Here is a 17,883-nt window from a genome sequence, read left to right as displayed (position 1 = left end):
AAAGACAATTTATTTTGTTGGGTAAAGTACTTCAATTCCCCATAACTCAAATCACTGAATATAAGATGTGAATGTGACTACCACCAATCATATGGAATATATCTTAATGAAAATTAGTTTCTTTCTGCACCTGCTCTGATTCTGTTCTTCAATTTGTGTCAATTTTCCAGTAATTCTGACTGGTAGACCTGGCCTTCAACATAGTCCCACAGGAAAAAATTCAGCGTGTGAGGTTTATGGGTTACGCTGGCATGTAATTCTGACCACTTTCCTCCACCACTTTGGAAAGTTTATACTCAGAAATGAATGGAGGTGGCATCTTGTTGGTATATGAACCCTTTTATACAACTGATGCGGAAGAAGAACCTTCTCTAAAATGGTCCATAGACTTTGGAAGGATGAGTTACATGCAGATGTAATGGATAAATTACATGCAGATGTGATGGATGAATTACATTCAGATGTAATGGATGATTTGGGTTATTTCATTATATTATATTTATATTTTTATCACAAATAAAATACTTTTTTAGGAAGTTTATTCTAAGCACATTTAATTGAAAGAATATAAAGAAATCAATTTTGAATAAATTTTACTACTAAAAAACAATATAGAATTAAAATTTTTTAATTCATTAATAATTAAAATGCAGTATGTATGTCCTCCTGTCGCGAAACTAAACTTATCAATAAAGTTTATGATGATTAGGACAAACTACTTAAACTAAGCTAGTGTATTTTATTGCACAACATATTGCTTTATTAAAAATGTGTACATAGTCCTGGACATTTATTTGTCATATAGCTTTCCATATAAAAGTGGGAATGAATTTTTTAAGATTTTTTTTTTATTTAATCACACTTTTTTTAAATTTTATATATACTTTTTTCTCCAGGAAATAAGAACGTAGTTTCTAGAGAACACATGGACAAAATGAAGAATGGATGCATTGTTTGCAATATGGGACATTCAAACACTGAAATTGATGTGGTAATATTTACTGAGCAGATGTTTATTTCATTTTTAGTTTAATCCAGTTTTTTCTTTAATTTAAAACTTCCTATTTATATATTTATTTATTCTTAAAGCCATGTAGGCATAGTTTATATCATATATCACTACATAATGATATAATATGTAGCACAAGCTACATGGTATATATGTTACAGGATGGGCAGCACACAGTGATAGAATTACTATTAATATTGACAAAATATATTCTGCAAAAAGGATAGGTGGAATAAAACCAGAGTGTGCCTCCCTGGGACAAAATTGATGATGTTGTACAGTAGATATCTTTTAAGGTAATGAAAGGTAATATTGTACATGTTGGCATTAATGACATTAAAAAAAAGCCATTAGTTAAAAATAAAAAAAAAATCAATGGCATTAAAAAAAGCCAGGAATTAGGGTTGAATTGGAAAGTGTCTGCAATTCTGCCCAGACACGATAGGAGGGAGTATATGACGAGAGCCTTGTCAATCAATTCGGCCCTGGAAAGATTGCGCAAGGCTCAAGGGGTAGAATTTTTTTCAGCCTGGTCTGTACTTGTTAACAGGAGAGACTGCTTCTACAGGGATGGGATACACTTAAATAGAAAGGGTGCAAGAATATTTGCAAATGCTATCGAGGCAGTGTTAGGTGGATCGGAAAACTGCTAGCTTGTGGGGATACAAGGACTTATAGATTAATAGTAGCCACTGGCAGAGGTGAAAGTGATTCTTGCACTGCTTCTATTGGAATGAGCAGCAGCCTGGAAAACAAGATGCAGGGTATTTCAGAGACTGCTGGAAATCATTGCTGTACAAGTAAACACATGGGTTGTGTTAGGGTAGCTAAGAATAGGAACAGATGTATGTATACTTGCGTGTACACCAATGCTAGGAGTTTGGTAAATAAATTTGATGAATTTGAGGTATTGCTCAAAGCATCAAAGGCGAATATTGTTGGGATATCAAAGACGTGGTGTCACACAGATATAAGGAATACAGAACTGGAATTTGGGGAGTACAATATGTACAGAAAGGATAGACAGGATAGGAAGGGAGGTGGTGTTATGCTATTAGTTAAGAAACACATAAAATCCAGTAAGTGAAGCCAGTCGACATCACTGGACAGTGCAGTGTCGAGTCAGTTTGGTGTGACATAAGCATTGGAAGATCAAAATTGAGAGTAGGAGTGTACTATAGGCCTAATGACTCCGATGAGTATAATAAGAAACTGTACAGGAAAATAGATTGGGCCAGTAAATCAGAGAGTCTTATAATGTGGGATTTTAATTTCCCAGATATTGACTGGAATTTGTGGGTTGGTCATTCTACACTAGCAAGCCTTTTGTGGATTTATTGGATGATTGTTTTCTACATCAGCATGTTCGGGAGGCAACTAGAGGGAGTAATACTCTTGATCTGATTATCAGTAGTGATTCTTCATGCATTAAGAATCTGCAGATAAAGGAACCAGATTTACTCAAAGAGGTAACTTCCATCAGGGTTAAAGGGAAGGGTTTTTGAAGAATAGAATTTAAATGCTCTCTCAGACCATCGTAGTTGGTCTGAGAGAGCATTTAAATTCTATACAGTAGTACCAACTGATAATGTTACTAACAGCAAATTCAAAATGGGAAGCATTCAAAGAATTTATCTTGGAAGCTAAATCTTGGAACCAACTAAGAAGGTTTAGGTTCAAGGTTTAGTCCTAAATTTATGGTAGATGAACTAATGAGACATATGGCAGAGAAGAAAAATTCATGGGATACATATAAATGAATGTGTGGCATGGAAGCCTATGATAGAAAGAAGCTGGTCTGAAACCAAAGCACAAAGGAGATTAGGCAGGCGAAGGCAGTTTATGAGAAATCCTTGCCAAAGGATGGAAAGAAAAACAGAAAAGAGTTCTTTACCTATATAAACTCTAGAAGGAAAGGGATGAATCAGATCAGTCCACTGGATATTGATGGTTCAACTGTTGATAATCCTGCTTACGTGGCTAACAAACTAAATGAGTATTTTGCATCTACATTCAACACATGAGGAATTATTCATGAAGGAGAATGCCAGAGGTGAAGTAAACTATGGCAGTGAGCTAGATGATTTTGTAATAACTGAGAGGAAAGTGGAGGAGAAATTGTTGAGAATAAATATAAAAAAGGCACCCAGGGTGGATGGGATCTATCTAGTTATATTAAAGGAGGCAGCAAAGGAAGTAAGCAAACCTTTAGCCATAATTATGAGAGCTTCTTTGGACTCAGGGGGAGGTACCCATAGACTGGAGATGTGCAAATGTGACCCCAATTCACAAAGGAGGATCAAAGGCTGACACAAGTAATTATAGACCTGTGAGCTTAACTTCTGTTCCAGGAAAATTAATATAGGCACTGGTTAAAGGAGCATTGCAGGATCATTTAGACAAGATTTCAGTTATAGCTCGGACACAGCATGGTTTTGCTAAGGGAAAGTCTTGCCTGACCAATTTGATTGGATACTATGATGCAGTCACAAAAGAACTGGATGCAGGGAATAACTTTGATATTATATATTTGGATCTTAGAAAGGCTTTTCATACCGTTGCACATGGAAGACGGCTGCACAAATTGGAGCAGTGTGGCATTGGAGGCAAATTGCTGCTATGGATAAAGGGATGGTTGAGTGGAAGAAGACAGAGAGAGTGGTAATCAATGGACACTGCTCTTTGTGGACTAATGTTATTACTGGAGTCCCTCAGGGTTCAGTGTCGGGTCCATTATTGTTTTTTATATTTATAAATGATATTGATGATGGTATATCAAGCTTACTGTCCAAGTTTGCAGACGATACAAAGGTTGGCAAGGTTGTTAAGGACACTACTGACAATATGCTGCTGCAACAGGATCTGGAAAGGTTGAACAGATGGGCTGAGAGGTGGCAGATGAAGTTTAACATTGACAAATGTAAAGTACTACATATGGGAAATAGTAATCCCAGAGGAATGTATCAACTCTGTGGTACTACACTGACAGTGGTAGAGAATGAAAAGGACCTGGGGGGGGGGTAATTGTGCAGGCAGATATGAAGTTCTCTGAGCAGTGCAGAAGGGCTGCAAGAGTAGCTCATGGTGTCTTGTCAATGATATAGAGGAATTTTTCTAGTAGGGATATGGAGGCGATTATTCCCTTGTATAAGGCGATGGTCAGGCCATACTTTGAGTACTGTATACAGGTCTGGAGGCCTCATTTTAAGAAGTATTTAAAGCTGCTGGAATGAGTACAGAGAAGGGCAACAAGATTAGTGAATGGAACAAAGGGTTGCTCTTATGAAGAAAGGCTTAAATTTTGGAAATTACAGTGTCTGGAGACTAAGCACCAACGAGGCGATCTGATAGAGGTTCATAAAGCCTTGAATGGTTTGAGCATGCTCAATGCCAATGGGATTCTTCCTCTTGCTCAGAATATTCACATGAGAGGGCATAAATTCAAATTGAGGAATGACAGATGTAGGATAGATGTTTGGAAATTTGCCTTTAGCCAGTGGGTAGTTGGTTCATGGAACAGATTTCCATCCCTTGTTGTGGAAGTTGATAGCCTAAATAAATTTAAGGCTCAGCTGGACAGGTATTTCAAACGAACGGAGGGGTGAAATGGGAGTAGTTTTTTTTTTTGGCTGATGCTGCATAAGCTTTCTTTCTTGCATCATATGCTTCTTCTAATGCTAATGTTAAATGACATTAAGAGTAGATCTGTGGACTTACTTAACAAGTGCAGAGCAATGTTGAAAAAACATGGCTACCTAGAATTAAATTTGAAAGTCTTCTGCCCAGATATAAAGGATGATGAGACCATTGTCAGTTTTAACCTTGGAGAGACGGTGCAAGACTCGTGGGGTAGAATATTTCTTGGTGTTGGCTGGACAGGAGGGATTGTTTTTACAGAGATGGGATGCCCTTAAATAGAAGGGATGCAAGAATATTTACAGATGTAGTTGAGGAAATGTTAGGTTGCAGGAAACCTGTTAATGTGGAGTAGTCTGCATAAGCATCACCCTTTCTGATGCTTATGCAGCATATGCAGACTAGTGGATTAGCAACAGCTGCAGACAGAGGTTTAAGTGATTCTTGTGCTGCTTCTCCTGGAACATCCAGCAGCCTGGAAAGAGTTGTTGAGGATTTCATGACCTGCTTGTGGGGTCCTCCTTGGCTGAGTTACAATAACTAAGAGTGAAAAACAGGTGCATGTATACTTTCATGTACACTAATGTAGGAGCATAGTAAATAAATTTGACGAATTTTGAAGTTCTAATTAGTCATCAAATGTATACATTATAGGGATATCAGAGATGTGGTGTCCCTCACACATAAGGGATGCAGAATTTGAATATGGGAAGTACAGTGTATACATTGCCATTGTGTACTTAGCATTAGTTCAGGCATATGATGCAAGAAAGCAAGCTTATGCAGCATCAGCGAAAGAAAAAAAAAATATAACTTCCACTTCACCCCTCCTTTCATTCGAAATACCTGTCCAGCTGAGCCTTAAATTTATTTAGGCTATCAACTTCCAAATTGGCTATAGGCAAATTTCCCGCACATCTATCCTACATCTGTCTTTCCTCAATTTGAATTTATGCCCTCTCAGATGATTATTTTGAGTAAGGGTAAGAATTCCATCAGCATTGAGCATGCTCAAACCATTCCAGGCTTTATACACCTCTATCAAATCACATTGCCGGTGCCTAGTCTCCAGACACTGTAATTTGCAAAACTTAAGCCTTTCTTCGTACAAACAATCCTTTGTTCCATTCACTAATCTTGTTGCCCTTCTCTGTACTTGTTCCAGCAGCTCTACATCCTTGTTGAAATGAGGCCTCCAGACCTGTATAGAGTACTCAAGGTGTGGCCTGACCATTGCCTTATACAATTGAATAATCACCTCCTTATCCCTGCTATCCCCGGAGCAATATGGCCTTAGTTGCTAATGTTCCTAAAAAAACCAAAATAACAAATAGTATATCATTGACAAGACACCATGAGCTACTCTTGCAGCCCGTCTGCACTGCTCAGAAAACTTCATATCTGCCTGCACAATTACTTTGTTGCAGTCTCCGGAGTTCCCCTATTTGCTACTGGGTCTTGTGTACTTAGCATGAGCCACATGTCGGCCATGTTTGTGCAAATGTAATTTATTGTTCTGTTGTTGGCCAGCAACCGGCAGTTAGCAGCTGCGGACGATACACATCTGATAGGTTGCTTCTGGTCATAAGCTGCATAGAGACATGAGAAGGTCGGCTGTTAGAAGCTCTCACTAGGAGAGAATTCTTGAATAACCCAGATAGAACTGAGTTAATACTGAAATAAGAAGAGAGATACTAATAGAATTTTGCGATTTGGTGTATGAAATAGCATTAGCATTAGTAGAGGCATTTGATGCAAGAAAGCAAGCTTACGCAGCATCAGCCAAAAAAAAAAAAAAAAAAACCCACTTCCACTTCACCCCTCTGTTCGTTCAAAATACCTGTCCAGCTGAGCCTTAAACTTATTTAGGCTATCAACCTCCACGACAAGGGACGGAAGTCTGTTCCCCCAACCAACCACTCGCTGGCTAAAGGCAAATTTCCGCACGTCTATCCTACATCTGTCTTTCCTCAATTTGAATTTATGCCCTCTCAGGTGATTATTCTGAGCTAGAGGAAGAATCCCATCAGCATTCAGCATGCTCAAACTATTCAAGGCTTTATACACCTCTATCAGATCACCTCGCTGGTGCCTAGTCTCCAGACAGTGTAATTTGCAAAACTTAAGCCTTTTTTCGTAAGAGCACCCCTTTGTTCCATTCACTAATCTTGTTGCCCTTCTCTGTACTCGTTCCAGCAGCTCTACATCCTTCTTGAAATGAGGCCTCCAGACCTGTATACAGTACTCTAGGTGTGGCCTGACCATTGCCTTATACAAGGGAATAATCACCTCCTTATCCCTGCTGGAAAAATTCCTGTATATCATTGACAATACTCCATGAGCTACTCTTGCAGCCCGTCTTCACTGCTCAGAGTACTTCATATCTGCCTGCACAACCACCCCCAAGTCCCTTTCATTCTCTACCACTGTCATTGTAGTACCACAGAGTTGATACGTTGCTCTGGGGTTGCTGTTTCCCATGTGTAGTACTTTACATTTGTCAATGTTAAACTTCATTTGCCACCTCTCAGCCCATCTGCTCAACCTTTCTAGATCCTGTTGCAGCAGCATAGTGTCAGCAGTGTCCTTGACAACCCTGCCAACGTTTGTATCATCTGCAAACTTGGACATTAAGCTTGTTATACCATCATCAATATCATTTATAACAGAAAACAATAATGGACCCAACACTGAGCTCTGAGGGACTCCACTAATAACATTAGTCCACGATGAGCAGTGTCCATTGATTGCCACTCTGTCTTCTCCCCCTCAACCACCCCTTTATCCATAGCAGCAATTTGCCTCCAATGTCACACTGCTCCAATTTGTGTAGAGCGAATATCAATTTGTTATCTATTTGTGTAGAGCGAATATCAATTTGTGTAGAGCGAATATCATCTTTTAAGGGCACAAAAGGTGATATAGTTGTACACGTTGGCACTAATAATATTAAGAGTAGGAGACCGGCAGAATTACTTAACAAGTACAGGTCACTGTTGAACAAAAGCCGAGAATTAGGGTTGAATTTGAAAGTGTCTGCAATTCTGCCCAGACACGATAGGAGGGAGTATATGATGAGAGCCTTGTCGATCAATTCGGCCCTGGAAAGATTGTGCAAGGCTCAAGGGGTAGAATTTTTTTCAGCCTGGACTGTACTTGTTAACAGGAGAGATTGCTTCTACAGGGATGGGATACACTTAAATAGAAAGGGTGCAAGAATATTTGCTGATGCTATCGAGGCAGTGTTAGGTGGGTAGGAAAACTGCTAGCTTGGGGGGAGACAAAGACCAATAGATTGACAGTGGCCACTGGCAGAGGTGAAAGAGATTCTTGCACTGCTTCTATTAGAATGAGCAGAAGCCTGAAAAACAAGATGCATGGTATTTCAGAGACTGCTGGGAGCCATTGCGGTACAAATAAACACATGGGTTGTGTTAGGGTAGCTAAGAATAGAAACAGGTGCAGGTATACTTGCGTGTACACCAATGCTAGGAGTTTAGTAAATAAATTTGATGAATTTGAGGTATTGCTCAAAACATCAAAGGCAGATATTATTGGGATATCAGAGACTTGGTGTCACACAGATATAAGGGATGCAGAACTGCAATTTGACATCGCTGGACAGTGCAGTGTGGAGTCAGTTTGGTGTGACATAAACATTGGGAGATCAAAATTGAGAGTACGAGTGTGCTATAGGCCTAATGACTCTGATGAGTATAATAAGGAACTGTACAGGGAAATGGAGTGGGCCAGTAAATCAGAGTGTCTTATAATGGGATATTTTAATTTCCCAGATATTGACTGGAATTTGGGGGCTGGTTACTCACACACTAGCAGGGCTTTTGTGGATTTATTGGATGATTGTTTTCTACATCAGCATGTTCGGGAGGCAACTAGAGGGAGTAATACTCTTGATTTGATTATCAGCAGTGATTCTTCATGCATTAAGAATCTGCAGATAAATGAACCACTAGGTGGCAGTGATCACAGTGTGCTGAAGTGGGATTTACTCAAAGAGGTAACTACCATTAGGGGTAAAGGGAAGGGTTATTGCTTCCGTAAAGGCGACTACGATGGACTGAGACAGTATTTAAATTCTATACAGTGGGACCAACTGATGATGTTACCAACAGCAAATTCAAAATGGGAAGCATTCAAAGAACGTATCTTGGAAGCTACTAGGCTTTACATACCAACTAAGAAATATTGTTCAAGGTTTAGGCCAAAATGGATGTCAGATGAACTAATGAGGCATATGGCAGAGAAGAAAAATGCATGGGATACATACAAATTAACACATGACACAGAAGCCTATGATAGATACAAGTTGATATGCAACCAAGTTACAAAGGAGGTTAGGCAGGCGAAGGCAGATTACGAGAAATCCTTGGCAAGGGATGCAAAGAAAAACAGCAAAGAGTTCTTTACTTATGTAAACTCTAGAAGGAAGGGAATGAATCAGATTGGTCCACTTGATATTGATGGGTCAAGTGTTGATGATCCTGCTCAGGTAGCTAACAAGCTAAATGAATATTTTGCATCGACATTCACACATGAGGAGTTATTCAGCGAGGGGAATGCCAGAGGTGTATTGAACTCTAGCAGTAAGCTACAGAATCTTGAAATAACTGGGAGTAAAGTGGAGGAGAAACTGTTGAAGATAAACACAAGAAAGGCACCTGGGGTGGATGGGATCTATCCAGTTATATTAAAGGAGGCAGCAAAGGAAGTAAGCAAACCCTTAGCCATAATTATGAGAGCTTCCTTGGACTCAGGAGAGGTACCCATAGACTGGAAATGTGCAAATGTGACCCCAATTCACAAAGGAGGATCAAAGGCTGACACAAGTAATTATAGACCTGTGAGCTTAACTTCTGTTCCAGGAAAATTAATGGAGGCACTGGTTAAAGAAGCACTGTTGGATCATTTAGACAAGACTTCAGTTATAGCTCAGACACAGCATGGTTTTGTTAAGGGGAGGTCTTGCCTGACCAACTTGATTGGATACTATGATGCAGTCACAAAAGAACTGGATGCAGGGAATAACTTTGATATTATATACTTGGATCTTAGAAAGGCTTTTGATACTGTTGCACATGGAAGACTGCTACACAAATTGGAGCAGTGTGACATTGGAGGCAAATTGCTGCTATGGATAAAGGGGTGGTTGAGGGGGAGAAGACAGAGAGTGGTAATCAATGGACACTGCTCATCGTGGACTGATGTTATTAGTGGAGTCCCTCAGGGCTCAGTGTTGGGTCCATTATTGTTTTCTGTATTTATAAATGATATTGATGATGGTATATCGGGCTTAATGTCCAAGTTTGCAGACGATACAAAGGTTGGCAGTGTTGTCAAGGACACTACTGACACTATGCTGCTGCAACAGGATCTGGAAGGGTTGAGCAGATGGGCTGAGAGGTGGCAAATGAAGTTTAACATTGACAAATGTAAAGTACTACACATGGGAGACAGCAACCCCAGAGCAACGTATCAACTCTGTGGTACTACACTGACAGTGGTAGAGAATGAAAGGGACTTGGGGGTGGTTGTGCAGGCAGATATGAAGTTCTCTGAACAGTGCAGACGGGCTGTAAGAGTAGCTCATGGAGTATTGTCAATGATATACAGGAATTTTTCCAGCAGGGATAAGGAGGTGATTATTCCATTGTATAAGGCAATGGTCAGGCCACACCTAGAGTACTGTATACAGGTCTGGAGGCCTCATTTCAAGAAGGATGTAGAGCTGCTGGAACGAGTACAGAGAAGGGCAACAAGATTAGTGAATGGAACAAAGGGGTGCTCTTACGAAGAAAGGCTTAAGTTTTGCAAATTACAGTGTCTGGAGACTAGGCACCAGCGAGGTGATCTGATAGAGGTGTATAAAGCCTTGAATGGTTTAAGCATGCTCAATGCTGATGGGATTCTTCCTCTAGCTCAGAAAAATCACCTGAGAGGGCATAAATTCAAATTGAGGAAAGACAGATGTAGGATAGACGTGCGGAAATTTGCCTTTAGCCAGCGGGTGGTTGGTTGGTGGAACAGACTTCCATCCCTTGTGGTGGAGGTTGATAGCCTAAATAAGTTTAAGGCTCAGCTGGACAGGTATTTTGAACGAACAGAGGGGTGAAGTGGAAGTGGGGTTTTTTTTTTTTTTGGCTGATGCTGCATAAGCTTGCTTTCTTGCATCAAATGCCTCTACTAATGCTAATGCTAATGAGCAGTGTCCATTGATTGCCACTCTGTCTTCTCCCCCTCAACCACCCCTTTATCCATAGCAGCAATTTGCCTCCAATGTCACACTGCTCCAATTTGTGTAGCAGTCTTCCATGTGCAACAGTATCAAAAGCCTTTCTAAGATCCAAGTATATAATATCAAAGCTATTCCCTGCATCCAGTCCTTTTGTGACTGCATCATAATATCCAATCAAATTGGTCAGGCAAGACTTCCCCTTAACAAAACCATGCTGTGTCCGAGCTATAACTGAAGTCTTGTCTAAATGATCCTGCAGTGCTTCTTTAACCAGTGCCTCCATTAATTTTCCTGGAACAGAAGTTAAGCTCACAGGTCTATAATTACTTGTGTCAGCCTTTGATCCTCCTTTGTGAATTGGGGTCACATTTGCACATTTCCAGTCTGGTACCTCCCCTGAGTCCAAGGAAGCTCTCATAATTATGGCTAAGGGTTTGCTTACTTCCTTTGCTGCCTCCTTTAATATAACTGGATAGATCCCATCCAACCCAGGTGCCTTTCTTGTGTTTATCTTCAACAGTTTCTCCTCCACTTTACTCCCAGTTATTTCAAGATTCTGTAGTTTACTGCTAGAGTTGAATACACCTCTGGCATTCCCCTCGCTGAATAACTCCTCATGTGTGAATGTTGATGCAAAATATTCATTTAGTTTGTTAGCTACCTGAGCAGGGTCATCAACAGTTGACCCATCAATATCAAGTGGACCAATCTGATTCATCCCCTTCCTTCTAGAGTTTACATAAGTAAAGAACTCTTTGCTGTTTTTCTTTGCATCCCTTGCCAAGGATTTCTCGTAATCTGCCTTCGCCTGCCTAACCTCCTTTGTAACTTGGTTGCATATCAACTTGTATCTATCATTGGCTTCTGTGTCATGTGTTAATTTGTAAGTATCCCATGCATTTTTCTTCTCTGCCATATGCCCCATTTTGAATTTGCTGTTGGTAACATCAATAGTTGGTCCCACTGTACAGAATTTAAATACTGTCTCAGTCCATCGTAGTCGCCTTTACGGAAGCAATAACCCTTCCCTTTACCCCTAATGGTAGTTACCTCTTTGAGTAAATCCCACTTCAGCACACTGTGATCACTGCCACCTAGTGGTTCATTTATCTGCAGATTCTTAATGCATGAAGAATCGCTGCTGATAATCAAATCAAGAGTATTACTCCCTCTAGTTGCCTTCCGAACATGCTGATGTAGAAAACAATCATCCAATAAATCCACAAAAGCCCTGCTAGTGTGTGAGTGACCAGCCCCCAAATTCCAGTATATATCTGGGAAATTAAAATCTCCCATTATAAGACTCTCTGATTTACTGGCCCACTCTATTTCCCTGTACAGTTTCTTATTATACTCATCAGAGTCATTAGGCCTATAGCACACTCCTACTCTCAATTTTGATCTCCCAATGCTTATGTCACACCAAACCGACTCAACACTGCACTGTCCAGCGATGTCGACTGGCTTCACTTCCTTGGTTTTTATGTGTTTCTTAACTAATAGCATAACCCCTCCCCCCTTCCTATCCTGTCTATCCTTTCTGTAGATGTTGTACTCCACAAATTTCAGTTTTGCATCCCTTATATCTGTGTGACACCACGTCTCTGATATCCCAACAATATCTGCCTTTGATGTTTTGAGAAATACCTCAAATTCATCAAATGTATTTACTAAACTCCTAGCATTGGTGTACACGCAAGTATACATGCACCTATTCTTTTTCTTAGCTACCCTAATAGAACCTATGGGTTTATTTGTACCCCAATGATTCCCAGCAGTCTCTGAAATATCCTGCATCTTATTTTCCAGGCTGCGGCTCATTCCAATAGAAGTAGTGCAAGAATCACTTTCACCTCTGCCTGTGGCTACTCTTAATCTATTAGTCCTTGTATCCCCCCAATCTAGCAGTTTTCCGACCCACCTAACACTGCCTCGATAGCATCAGCAAACATTCTTGCACGATTTTTTTTTAAGTGTATCCCATCCCTGTAGAAAAAAAATTCTACCCCTTGAGCCTTGCACAGTCTTTCCAGGGCCAAATTGATCAACAGGGTCTCATCATATAGTCCCTCCTATCGTGTCTGGCCAGAATTGCAGACACTTTCAAATTCAACCCTAATTCACAGCTTTTTTTTAACAGTGACCTGTACTTGTTAAGTAATTCTGCCGGTCTCCTACTCTTAACACTCTACTCTGTACAGCACATGGTTGACAATAAACACAAACCGAGTATTTTATCATTAGCATTAGTAGAGGCATATGATGCAAGAAAGCAAGCTTATTCAGCATCAGCCAAAAAAAAAAAAAAAAAAACAACCACTACTCCCATTTCACCCCTCCCTTCGTTCGAAATACCTGTCCAGCTGAGCCTTACATTTATTTAGGCTATCAACTTCAACAACAAGCGATGGGAGTCTATTCTACAAACCAACTGCCCACTGGCTAAAGGCAAATTTCCGCACATCTATCCGACATCCGTCCTTCCTCAAGTTGAATTTATGCCCTCTCAGGTGATTATTCTGAGCAAGAGGAAGAATCCCATCGGCATTGAGCATGCTCAAGCCATTCAAAGCCTTATACACCTCTATCAGATCACCTCGCCGATGCCTAGTCTCCAGGCTCTGTAATTTGCAAAACTTAAGCCTTTCTTCGTAAGAGCAACCCTTTGTTCCATTCATTAATCTTGTTGCCCTTCTCTGTACTCGTTCGAGCAGCTCTACATCCTTCTTGAAATGAGGCCTCCAGACCTGTATACAGTACTCAAGGTGTGGCCTGACCAATGCCTTATACAAGGGAATAATCACATCCTTATCCCTGCTAGAAAAATTCCTGTATATCATTGACAAGACACCATGAGCTACTCTTGCAGCTTGTCTGCACTGCTCAGAGAACTTCATATCTGCCTGCACAATTACCCCCAGGTCCTTTTCATTCTCTACCACTGTCAGCGTACTACCACAGAGTTGATACGTTGATCTGGGGTTACTGTTTCCCATATGTAGTACTTTACATTTGTCAATGTTAAACTTCATTTGCCACCTCTCAGCCCATCTGCTCAACCTTTCCAGATCCTGTTGCAGCAGCATAGTATCAGTAGTGTCCTTAACAACCCTGCCAACCTTGGTATCGTCTGCAAACTTGGACATTAAGCCTGATACACCATCATCAGTATCATTTATAAATACAGAAAACAACAATGGACCCAACACTGAACCCTGAGGAACTCCACTAATAACATTAGTCCATGTTGAGCAGTGTCCATTGATTACCACTCTCTGTCTTCTGCCACTCAACCATCCCTTTATCCATAGCAGCAATTTGCCTCCAATGCCACACTTCTCCAATTTGTGCAGCAGTCTTCCATGCGCAACAGTATCAAAAGCCTTTCTAAGATCCAAATATATAATATCAAAGTTATTCCCTGCATCCAGTTCTTTTGTGACTACATCATAGTATCCAATCAAATTGGTCAGACAAGACCTGCCCTTAACAAAACCATGCTGTGTCTGAGCTATAACTGAATTCTTGTCCAGATGATCCTGCAGTGCTTCTTTAACCAGTGCCTCCATTAATTTTCCTGGAACCGAAGTTAAACTAACAGGTCTATAATTACTTGTGTCAGCCTTTGATCCTCCTTTGTGAATTGGGGTTACATTTGCACATCTCCAGTCCATGGGTACCTCCCCTGAGTCCAAAGAAGCTCTCATAATTATGGCTAGGGGTTTGCTTACTTCCTTTGCTGCCTCCTTTAATATAACTGGATAGATCCCATCCACCCCTGGTGCCTTTTTTATGTTTATCCTCAGCAATTTCTCCTCCACTTTCCTCTCAGTTATTAGAAAATAATCTAGCTCACTGCCAATGTTTACTTCACCTATGACATTCCCTTTCCTGAATAACTCCTCATGTGCGAATGTAGATGCAAAATACTCATTTAGATTGTTAGCCACCTGAGCAGGATCCTCAACTGTTGAACCATCAACATCCAGTGGACCAATCTGATTCATCCCTTTCCTTCTTGAGTTTAAATAGGTAAAGAACTCTTTTCTGTTTTTGTTTGCGTCCTTTGCCAAGGATTTCTCATAATCTGCCTTTGCCTGCCTAATCTCCTTTGTGACTTGGTTACAGACCAACTTCTGTCTATCATAGGCTTCCATGTCACCCATTAATTTGTATGTATCCCATGCATTTTTCTTCTCTGCCATATGTCTCATTAGTTCATCTGACAACCATTTAGGCCTGAACCTTGAACAATATTTCTTGGTTCGTATGTAAAGCCTGGTAGCTTCCAAGATTAGTTCCTTGAATGCTTCCCATTTTGAATTTGCTGTTGGTAACATCATCAGTTGGTCCCACTGTATAGAATTTAAATACTGTCTCAGACCATCATTGTCGCCTTTACGAAAGCAAAAACCCTTCCCTTTGCCTCTGGTAGTTACCTCCTTGAGTAAATCCCACTTCAGCACACTGTGATCACTGCCACCCAGTGGTTCCTTTATCTGCAGATAAAGGTATTTCTGCAGGTATTTTTGCAAATACCACAGCATTGAGTTAGTATGCGCTGATATTAAGTGCTGTTTGTTGCAGGTACTCATAGTGGTAGTGAATGGTCAAATACTTTATTCAGTTATTTATACAGGGATGCAGATTTTAATATATAAAGAAAAAGATTTAATATATTTAAGCAGCATATATGATATATTTATGAAACAGCAGATTTAATAAGTAAAGCAGCTCAAAATATGGAACAACAATAGTATAATACTGCATCTGCAAAATAGTTATTTTATTTGTAGTCTCCAGCAGAGAAAAAATTAGATTACAATTTATCTGTTAGAATCTACAGATACTTATATGATGAAATACTTGTCAATCAATTTAGCCCTGTAGGGATTGTGCAAGGCTCATGGGGTAGAATTTTTCTCAGCGTGGTTTGTGCTTGTTAAGAGGAGAGACAGCTTCTACAGGGACAGGATACACCTAAATAGAAGGGAAGCAAGTGTGTTTTCTGATGCTATCGAGGCAATGTTAGGTGGGTCGGGAAAGTGCTAGCTTGGGGGATTCACAGACTAAAAGGTTAAAAGTAGTTGCAGGCAGAGGTGAAGGTGATTCTTGAACTACTTTAATTAGAAGGATCAGCGGCCTTGAGGGCGGGGTGCTGAGGGTTTCAGGGACTGATGGCAGTCATCATGAAACAAATAAATACATGGGCTGTATTAGGCTAAACTAAGAATAAAAATGCAAGAACGGGACTGCAAGAACTACCGTGGCATCAGCCTCCTTTCCATCATTGGAAAGGTCTTTATGAAGATCATCCAGTCAAGACTGCAAAAACATTGCGAGCAAACCAGTCGAGAAGAACAGGCAGGATTTAGACCCGGGCGAAGATGCTGTGATCAAATCTTTGCCATTCGTCAGCTGATGGAGGAGAGGATCCGGTGTGGACAGCGAACCGTCATTATTTTCATTGACTTTAAGTCTGCTTTCAACTGTGTCCACCGGCCTGCCTTATGGAAACTACTAGAGGTTGAACGTGTCCTTCGAAAAGTCATCACACTCCTCCAAACTGCATACAACGGTTTAACCAGCCAGGTGCGCATCCAGAACAATTTATCTGAGGAATTTACCATCCAAACTGGAGTCCGCCAAGGGGATGTAGCCTCCCCGTTGCTTTTCAACATCGTGGTCGACGCCATTATGAGGCAAGCATTCAGAAACAGACAGGGCATACAATATGACAAGGATCACTATGTGACTGACCTGATGTTTGCTGATAATAGTGCTATCCTTGCCGGTAACGACACTGAAGCCACGGACATCCTCTACGACATTGCCCGCATTGCCCGGCCATACGGTTTGAAGATCAATGCTGGTAAGACAAAGGCCCTGACAACAGATGGATCGCAAGCCACCATCTGTCTCGAAGGCGTCCAGATCGAGCAAGTGCAGGACTTTAAATACCTTGGGTCGCTGGTCCAAGAGAAGAAAGTTGCATCCACCATGGAAATCCACAGCAGAATTGGACAGGCGGCCACTGCGTTCGCCTCGCTCAAATGGTGTCTGTGGAAGAGGACCAACATTTCCACAAAGACTAAAATCCGACTCTTCCGGACTTTAATCCTGTCCATTCTTCTTTACGGATCGGAAACATGGATTTGTCTCAAGTTAGCTTTGAACAAACTTGAGGTATTCCAAATGCGATGCCTGCGGCAGATCTTGGGCATCTCTCTTCGCGACCGCATCACTAATGATACCACCCGCGCCAGATGCCAACAGCAACCAACCATTGCCGACCAAATCCAGAAGCGAAGGCTTAGATGGTTTGGCCACGTATGTAGAATGGGCACGAACAGAATACCATCCACACTCCTTTGGAGACAACGACCCACCCAATGGAGCATCCAACGGACTGTGCCTAGGAAAACATGGGCCAAGCAAGTGGAAAATGACTTGAAGAGCCGACGTCTCGACCTTAACCAGGCCAGGACTGATGCCATGGAAGAACATCACAGAGCAAGTCCGAAACCCTGCGGCACCTACAGCAGCATACTGGTTGCATGGCCAACCGCCTCCCCCAGCTGCCAGCTAAGGACCAAAGAAGAAGAAGAATAATAAAAATAGGTGTACGTATACTTGCATGCACACCAATGCTAGAAGTATAGTAAATAAATTTGATGAATTTGAAGTGCTGGTCAAGACATCAAAGGCAGATATTATTCGGATATCAGAGACGTGGTGTCACACAGATATCAGGAATGTAGAATTGGAATTTGGAGAGTATAAGGTGTACAGAAAAGATAGACAAGATAGGAAGGGAGGAGGGGTTATGCTGTTAATTAAAAAAAACATAAATTATGAGAAAGTGCATGCAGTTGACATAGATGGAAAGTGCAATTTTGAGTCAGTTCGATGTGACATAAGCACTGGGAAAGCAAAAATGAGAGTAGGACTATATTATTGGCCTAATGACCGAGTACAATGAATA

General features: G+C 40.9%; 1 protein-coding gene across 2 annotated transcripts in view; it reads left to right on the top strand.

Moving 5' to 3' along the window:
* Positions 1-17,883, top strand: part of LOC150090455 (adenosylhomocysteinase-like 1) — a 619,708-nt gene that overhangs the window by 548,934 nt on the left and 52,891 nt on the right. For both annotated transcript variants that reach the window (XM_090369139.1, XM_090369138.1), the window contains exon 13: positions 897-991. In XM_090369139.1, the coding sequence (XP_090225265.1) occupies positions 897-991 (95 nt within the window). The remainder of the gene's footprint in view (positions 1-896; positions 992-17,883) is intronic.

The sequence above is a fragment of the Mastigoproctus giganteus genome, chromosome 2 (genome assembly GCF_048544385.1).
Source record: "Mastigoproctus giganteus isolate SK-2022 chromosome 2, ASM4854438v1, whole genome shotgun sequence".
In the NCBI taxonomy this organism is placed as follows: domain Eukaryota; kingdom Metazoa; phylum Arthropoda; class Arachnida; order Uropygi; family Thelyphonidae; genus Mastigoproctus; species Mastigoproctus giganteus.
This window is presented reverse-complemented; position numbering and strand designations above follow the sequence as displayed.